General features: G+C 54.8%; 2 protein-coding genes across 4 annotated transcripts; both read left to right on the top strand.

The window, feature by feature from the left end:
* Nucleotides 1–310: 310 nt before the first annotated feature.
* IUM83_00166 (phosphatidylinositol-4-phosphate-5-kinase (PI-PIPK-B)) lies at nucleotides 311–3,994 on the top strand (the record flags this gene model as incomplete). Its single annotated transcript, XM_067923912.1, has 3 exons — nucleotides 311–2,698; nucleotides 2,783–3,265; nucleotides 3,341–3,994. The coding sequence occupies 3 exons, from the start codon at nucleotides 311–313 to the stop codon at nucleotides 3,992–3,994; spliced, it is 3,525 nt and encodes a 1,174-aa protein (XP_067789303.1).
* Nucleotides 3,995–5,927: 1,933 nt separating this feature from the next.
* On the top strand, nucleotides 5,928–7,611 carry IUM83_00165 (Major Facilitator Superfamily (MFS); the record flags this gene model as incomplete). Of its 3 annotated transcripts, XM_067923911.1 has the most annotated exons (4): nucleotides 5,928–6,269; nucleotides 6,344–6,510; nucleotides 6,652–6,877; nucleotides 6,955–7,611. In XM_067923911.1, 4 exons carry the CDS (start codon nucleotides 5,928–5,930, stop codon nucleotides 7,609–7,611), a joined length of 1,392 nt encoding a protein of 463 aa, XP_067789300.1. The 3 variants fall into 3 exon arrangements, with proteins under 3 accessions (XP_067789300.1, XP_067789298.1, XP_067789299.1); XM_067923909.1 differs by having other exon boundaries at nucleotides 6,344–6,877; nucleotides 7,000–7,611; XM_067923910.1 differs by having other exon boundaries at nucleotides 6,344–6,877.
* Nucleotides 7,612–8,043: the final 432 nt, after the last annotated feature.

Here is an 8,043-nt window from a genome sequence, read left to right as displayed (position 1 = left end):
CGCGGCAAGGCGCTTGCCCGCACAACTTATTTGCCTGCGATGTGTCAAAACTTCACCTGCGGCGCGCCTGTCTGCACGGGTGTCAAGTCGCCACTTCTCATTGGCTAAAACCTCCCATAAGACACCTCCCCATTGGCCGAAAGTGCATCTCGCCGACGACAGGGCTAGGGCCCGGCGCTGCTGCGCGCTCTCTTTCACTCACAATGGCTTTTGGCCGAGTGCCATTAGTCCGAGCATCAGCAGCGCAGACATCAGCGGAGACTTCGCATCGCCGTCGCCATCGCCACCGCCGCCTTGGCCCGCCCGCCGAATGGAGTCCGTGGTCGAGGAGGCCTTCGAGGTGCAGGTGCTGCAGCCCTTCCACGGCTGGGCGCTCGAGCGCTTCTGCGACCGCAGCGGCAACACGTACCACGCGCTGACGCGCGCGGCGCTGCGCGTGACCGGGCGCGACGATCGCCTCAATGGCGTCGCGGAGACGCCCGAGCTGGAGGTGGGCGTGCTGCGCTCGCCCGACTGGATGTGGAGCCACGCCTGGATGCCCGACGGCGAGTACACGCAGTGCGACGAGGAAGGATGGACCTACGGCTCGTCTATTGAGCGCATTAACTGCCGCCTGGCCGAGGGCACCAGCAAGGTCAAGCGCGGCTACCACCACTTCTTGCGGCGTCGCCGCTGGATCCGTACACGCGTGCGAACGCCGCTCTCGGCCGTGCACGGCGACGCGGAGGAGACGAGGGCCGGCTCGCCAAGTTACGACGAGCGCTCCGACGCCGTGCGCGAGTCCAGGCTGTCTGAAAGCTCGGCGCCGCACAGGTATTACCGCGTCTACCGGGACGCGCTCAAGGCCTACTTCCAGCTCGGGTCCACGAAGAGACCGTCCAACTTCGTCCGCGTGGACTTTACAGATGAGGACATCCAGAAGGAAGGCTGGCTCGGGGTGCGCGGCACGCTGTCGCGCAGCTGGAAGCTGCGCTACTTCTTGCTGCGGTGGGACTCCAGCAGCCTCGTGTGCTTGAGAGACCGAGCGTCCATGGTGCAGGTGAGCGAGGAGCTCATTGACAGGCATACGACGCTGCTTGTGGAGGAATCGTCCAAGCCGCGACAGTTCCAGTTCTCGATATGCAACGGAGAGCGCACGTTGAGGCTGAATGCGGTGGATGGCACGTCGCGTGCTTCGTGGATCTCGGCGCTGAGTGAGATGATTGTGCGCAGTCGGGCGTCGTTCTTTGCAGCGGACGAGTCGGAGAGTGGATCGAGCACCAGAAGTCGCAGCTTCCGGCGAATGCGCTCCTCGACGGAGGAGGACGGCTCTCTTGTTAGCGCCTCGATGGTCAACGACATGAATGGTGAAAGCAATGACGCCAAGAAAAAGCACAGTCGCGGCGCCTGGAGACCGTACAAGTTTATTTCGTCCACGATGCAGTCCAAGCGCAAAACGGACGAAACGTGCCGTCGCGACTACGTGAAACAGTTTAGTGAAGTACTCAACTCGAAAATTGAGATGGCCTCGGCGTATATATCGGAGAATATTGACATCCTGGAGGAAAATCTGTGCACTGCGCAGGAGTTTCTGCCGTCGACGGTGCCCTCTGTGCCCAAGAAGGAAATCGCAAGGCTCAGGACGGAGGCATCTGCAACTATCCAGACATTTCGTGTAGGTGCGGAGGCAACTCTGGATTCAGATCGCACCAGCGTTCTCGGGTGCAACATGCTGCTGAAGGAACTATATTTGCTGGTGCGTCGACTGCAGGAAAATGTCATTCTGCTGGCGCCGTCCCAGGAACACGCGACCATCAAGAAAATTATGGCTGAATCTCCTACTAAGCGCCGGATCCCCCTCGACTGGTTTACAGAAGGCCCGCCCATCGAGAAGGAACACCAGCAACCCAGCTTAAGCGAAGACAGTGCTCTATCTACTAGCACGTCGAACTCCACCGTGGGAAAGCTGGAATTATCGTACACGTCGGGGTCTTCCCTCGAGATGAAGCGACCAAACTCGCTTATCGTAGCAAGGCACGACAAGCGAAGTTTATCTGTACCGGAGTCAAATCGCTCGAGCAGTACTCCTGTCAGTCACTATGGTCACAGTTTGCACGCTTCCGAAGGGATTAGGATAAAACCTTACACGGAGATACCAGCAGCACTGCGTGAAGGCCACTTCGATCTTCCGGACGGTATCAACGGCTACGTGGTGAAAGTCCACGACAAAGACATTGGGTCGTTGATCGGATACACTCTATGCTCTACTGCGTATATTGATCAGCTGGAGGCACACTTTGAGAAAAAGGTGAACATTGCAGAAGAGTTGCACGCATCCGAAACTATGGGTATCAGCGAAGTATTTGCACCTTCACCGCTGAAAAGTGAGGAGATACCAGAAGTTGGCCCGACAACGAAAGGTGACGTTTCACCGAGCTCTAATGCCTCGACTACGGCGACCTCGGTAACGGTGGTCGACAAGAAGAAGACAATTTATTTAAGCAAGTTGCGCTCAACGGACCTGCAACACACTTCCATGAAGTTTTCGTACGCGGTTGGATCAACACACCACGAGTTCCGCTGCGTGGCGTACTTTGCCGCACAATTCCACGCGTTGCGCGCTCTTGCAGCCCCAGGAAATGTGGAATTCTTAAACTCCATTATCGAGAGCAAGCGATGGGATACAAGAGGGGGTAAATCGGGCGCATTCTTTTCGATGGTAAGGCCAATGCTTCACTACTGTTCCCCTCGACCACGTATGATTTTGTTGGCGAGTCACTAACTTCGTGTTATTGGTGCACAGACGCATGATAAACGCTACGTGCTGAAGGGCATATCAGTGACAGAGTTCAACATGTTCGTTCACATGGCGCCGAAATACTTCAAGTTCATTTCGCGAGTGGTGGAGCTACCGACTCCGACAGTCATCACGAAGATTGTGGGTCTGTTCAAGCTGAACCATAGTCGGCGCTTGCTGAAGCACACGGAATACGTAGTGATCATGGAGAATTTTTCGTATGGATATCCCCCGGGACAAATGTACGATTTAAAGGGTATTCTCCGACGACGGTATAACACTTCCAGCAGCGGCGAAGAGGGCCATCACAACTCGTTTAACAGCGTCTCAAATGTCCAAGTCTCCATGAATTTGCCGGTACTCTTAGATGGCAACTTTTCGGAGCGTATGCCTGTGCCAGCTTCACGACCAGACTTGGATGTCATCGAGGCCGCCATTCAGAATGATACTGGCTTTCTGTATCGTGCAGGTGTCATCGACTACTCGCTGGTGAGTTCTGCTACTACTACTTGCCGATACGGGATTTCTGGTCACGTTTACTGACGTTTATGTTCGCATCTTCAGTTGCTTCGCTTCGACGAAGAAAAGCGGCAAGTTGTTGTGGGGCTTATTGACTACCTCCATCAGTTCGACTTTCTGAAGAAGATGGAGTCAACGTCGAAAGCAAGCTTGACGTTCCGTAACCCCACGGTGATCAGCCCCATTTCTTACCGCCGGCGTTTCATGAATGCCATGAACCGCTACTTCGTCGGCATAGAGAAAGAGTTGGAGCTGCGCATGCGTAAGCGTTGCGGCTTCAAATCCAAGCCTGGCTTGCCGCATCCGAGTGAGGCGCTAACTGCATCGCCTGCCAGTACTGCTGTGTCAAGTGCACGTGGTTCAACTGCAACTGCTGCTCCCAAAAGACGAACAGACGAGGAAAAGCATGCGGATGTAGCAGCGCGACTTGCCGACAACATGTCCCTCACGAGCGAGTCTTCGTCGTCGGTGCGCAAATCGGAATTCCGTTTGCCTAAGCTGGAGAGCGACTGGACCAGCACGAAGCCGCGAGGGCACTCGCTATCGCACTTGTCGGACCACGAAGTTCACTGCGAGCGCGTCACGCACAGCGAGGGCGAGTGCAACAGCTCGCCGTGCAGTTCGTCGAGCGAATCCGATAAGAGCTACCCGGCCACTCCACTCAACAACAATGTGATTTTGGAGGAGCATTGCTCATGACAACATGACGCCCTTGGGCGGATGTTCAATTGTTATTGACACTGGATTTGCCTCCCTCGGTGGAAGCCGAGTTTTGGCGGGAAGCAGACCTGGTGTCGAGTATGTAGTATCAGTTAAATAGGAGAGGCTGAGGTGCTCGAGCGGCGATAATCTTTATAATCAGCTTCGCGTTGCAATACTGTACGTGTACACGCTCTGCTGCTCACGCTAAGCTAGCAACGAGTCGAAGTTAAATCAGCAGAAGGTCCCTCGCTGGTTGAAGCACTTGAAGCACTTCTTCAGTTGTTGGAGATGAGCGCAAGACAAATCAATTGAGGTCCACGGAGCTTGAGCGGCTCAATGACTCATTGAGGCGGGAAGAAGACCTGGCTCACTGACAATGAGCCAGGTGTTCTTCCCAAGAGAGCACAGCGCGCTGGCAGTAAGCGGCGACTTGCCAGCGCTGGCGCAGCAAACACCGACGCAGGTGTTAACTGCTAACTCGGGCCGAACCTTTAGCACTAGAGTACGTGCACACCACGAGCAGCCCACACATAATACAGTGTAACCAGGGGCTCTTGTCGAGCCGGCGGCCTGTACTTCAACGAGGTCTCCATCAAAACGATCGTTGAGCCGTGTGACTCACATGTCAGAGCACCACTCGAAAGTGCATGTGCCACTCAAGACGCAAGGCGCGTAGCCCCCACCAGATTAAAAGTGCGGAACACGAAGAGTACTTGCGCCAAGTGCAAGGCCCTCGTCAAAGACGCTGTCGAAGTGATGGCTTGACGCTTGCATCGCGGATGATTGGCGTGGTTGAATCTGGGCTCGATCCGTTTGAACCTCCCCCAGTGCCTACAGTGGAGCGATTCCCGCAGCGTTTGGGACAGATCAAATCGGACCAAATCCCAAATTTGGTTTGAAATACGCCAGAAAAGAGCCATCCATCAGTCTGGGAGCCAATCAAAAATCTGGAGGAGGCCGCCAAATTTTATTCCCGTACTTTCTCGGGATTTAGGTTTGGAATAAATGCGGGAATCGCTCCATTCATAACTAGTCTGTCTGAACTAAACTCGTATTGGTGAAGTGGTTTGGTTCCTGCTCATCCCCTGGGTTCGAGCCTCCGGACGTGATGATTATTCGACACAGATGTTCAGGAGACCATCCAGAAGTACATGTACGCGCTGGAGTTGGTAGGCAAAGCAGCGAGACAGCAAATGAACAAGTGCCGATCAACGAAGACGAAAGTTGCCGTATAGAGCGAGCACGAACCCACATCCTCGACGAAGCCATCGTTTGATGCTTACCTAGAACACTGAAAGCGACAGTCTTAACTAGATAAATACACGTTCTCTTTACTACCAGTAGACTATTTGGGTATTCAAAATTAGTATATGTTCAAATTAGTATGGGCCAGACTAATTTCTGTAAGTGCTGTACTGTAGTGGAACTTCAGCCCATACAGTACGCCAGTCAACACGTGAAACAACAAATCAAGCGCGTCAATCTCCATACGATGTACAAGTATCAGACGGGGATGATGCTCCCGCTAAACCCACAGTACATGTAAGTTGCTGTCGTTGAAGCTGGCGCCACCGCACCGGCTCACCCCTCGTTAAACGCCCAGTGTCAGGCTTTGCTTCAACGTGCGCGCCCTGTCCACCAACAAACTTGAGCCGAGACCGCCGACATGACGGAACGCCCTCCAGCCTTACGGGCCAAGTGCAACTTGCAAGCCGGATCTCGCAAACGCGCATCCCCGCAGGCCTCACCCTCACACCCTTCAGCCAGCCTCGAGCAAAGCCGTGCTTTAGTCGGCCTCCGCACTGCTCACTTCCCCATTTGCGCTCGAGGGCTAAAGTGGATCGATCTTCCAGCAGCGGCCCAAATCTGCCAACCAGTTGGTCACCCAGCCAGCTCTCCCGTCCCTAAGATCGATACAACCGCCGTCGCCATGCCATCGGAGACCGATTACCAGGTGGCTCCGACCCCCAAGGCATCAGACCACACCGCCGAACCGGTCAACAACGACGAGATGCGGTCGTTCGGAGAGTACTGCCGCACGCGCTTCACGACGCTCAAGCCGCCCATGACCAAGGTGGACAACCCGTTGACGCTGTTGGCGCAGCTCAACCGCATGCAGTGGCTGCAGTTCCTCGTGTCCTTCATCGCCTGGTCCTGGGACGCCTTCGACTTCTTCACCGTGTCCATGACGGTCTCCGATCTGGCCAAGACCTTCGGCAAGACCAAGACACAGATCACCTGGGGTATCACGCTCGTGCTCATGTTCCGATCGGTACGTGACATTATTGCTCTTGGTCTTGTTCTTCCGCGGCAGCACGATCACTAACTGTATCCACCTGTGTCCAGGTCGGCTCCATCATCTTCGGTATTGCGTCTGATCGCTGGGGACGCAAGTGGCCGTTTGTCGTGAACAACGTCCTCTTCATTATCCTGGAGCTGGCCACGGGCTTCTGCCAGAACTACACGCAGTTCCTTATCGTGCGCGCGCTCTTCGGCATCGCCATGGGCGGTCTGTACGGCAACGTGGCCGCCACGGCGCTAGAGGACTGCCCGCCCGCCGCGCGCGGAATCGTGTCCGGCATGATGCAGCAAGGCTACGCCTTCGGCTACCTCATGGCAGTCGTGTTCGCGCGCGCGCTGGTCAACACTACCAGTCATGGCTGGCGCCCGCTGTTCTGGTTCGGAGCCTGCCCGCCCGTGTTCATCATCCTCTTTCGACTGTACCTGCCTGAGACCAAGGTGTTCCAGGAGCGCCAGCGCGTGCGCGAGGCTAGCCGCAACATGACCAAGACGTTCGTCGCCGAGGGCAAGATCGCGCTAAAGCGCCACTGGCTGCTGCTCTGTTACATGGTGCTTCTCATGGCCGGCTTCAACTTCATGGTACGTCACTTACTAATGCTACCTGAAGTGCATAACGTTGAAATTAACGGTGATCTTACTCTTGTTGTACTTTACAGTCCCACGGCTCGCAGGACCTATACCCCACGATGCTCGAGAACCAGTTCGAATTCAACGCCAATCAGGTCACCGTGACCCAGGTCGTGGCCAACTTGGGCGCCATTTGCGGCGGCACCGTTGTCGGCTACTACTCCCAGGTCTTCGGCCGTCGCCTGTCGATCCTTGTCATGGCCGTCATCGGCGCTGCTCTGCTGTACCCGTACTGCTACATCAGCAACGAGAAGATCATGATCGCTGCTTTCTTCGAGCAGTTCTGCGTCCAGGGCGCCTGGGGTGTCATCCCGATCCACCTCATGGAGCTGTCGCCTCCGTCCTACAGTGCATTCGTCGTGGGAACGGCCTACCAGCTTGGTAACCTGGTTTCGTCCGCGTCGTCGACGATCGAGTCTTCTCTGGGCGAGCACTTCCCGCTGCCGGACGGCGAGAACGGAGTATCCCGCTACCAGTACGGCAAGGTTATCTGCATCTTCTTGGGAGTTGTGTATGTCTACGTGTTTTTGCTGACGCTCATCGGACCTGAGGCTCGCGGCAAGGAGTTCGATGTCAAGCACGACCAGGACCTCGAGGAGGCTGCACACGTCAACCACGAGGACCTCGAGAGGATCATCCACGGAGACGACATGTCCCCTACCGGAGCCAAGTCCATGAAAGCGTAGGTCTTCGATTGAAATTTCGGTAAGGGACGCTGCTGTCGAAATGGTGCTGTATATGATAATCCAACAAGTTGTTGCATGAAAGCATTAAATGCCATTCAGGGTTCCAGTGTATTTTTTTTCAGTGGAATCGTTCTTTTTTTTTTTCGCGGCTATTATGAATAAATTTGGAGTCTATGATACTACGTAGTCTCCGATTTTTGTGAAATCTTAGGCCTCTTTATTATTTTGCACTCCTCTTTACGTAGTTCATTACAGAAATAATGCATAACTAGAGATTGATATTTTAAGCCCTGTTTTGAAATCTAAAGGCCATTTAAGCCAATCAAAACGTGAGCAACTACTAAATATTAACCCTTTCGTGGTCAACAGAGACATTTTGCGCCGTTTGAAGGCTAGCTGAAAAAGAGGTGGCAAACAGGCCTTCAAGGGGGG

The sequence above is a fragment of the Phytophthora cinnamomi genome, assembly GCF_018691715.1.
Source record: "Phytophthora cinnamomi strain GKB4 chromosome Unknown Contig53, whole genome shotgun sequence".
Lineage (NCBI taxonomy): Eukaryota > Oomycota > Peronosporomycetes > Peronosporales > Peronosporaceae > Phytophthora > Phytophthora cinnamomi.
The sequence above is the reverse complement of the archived record's forward strand: the minus strand, read 5'-3'. Positions and strand labels throughout refer to the sequence as shown.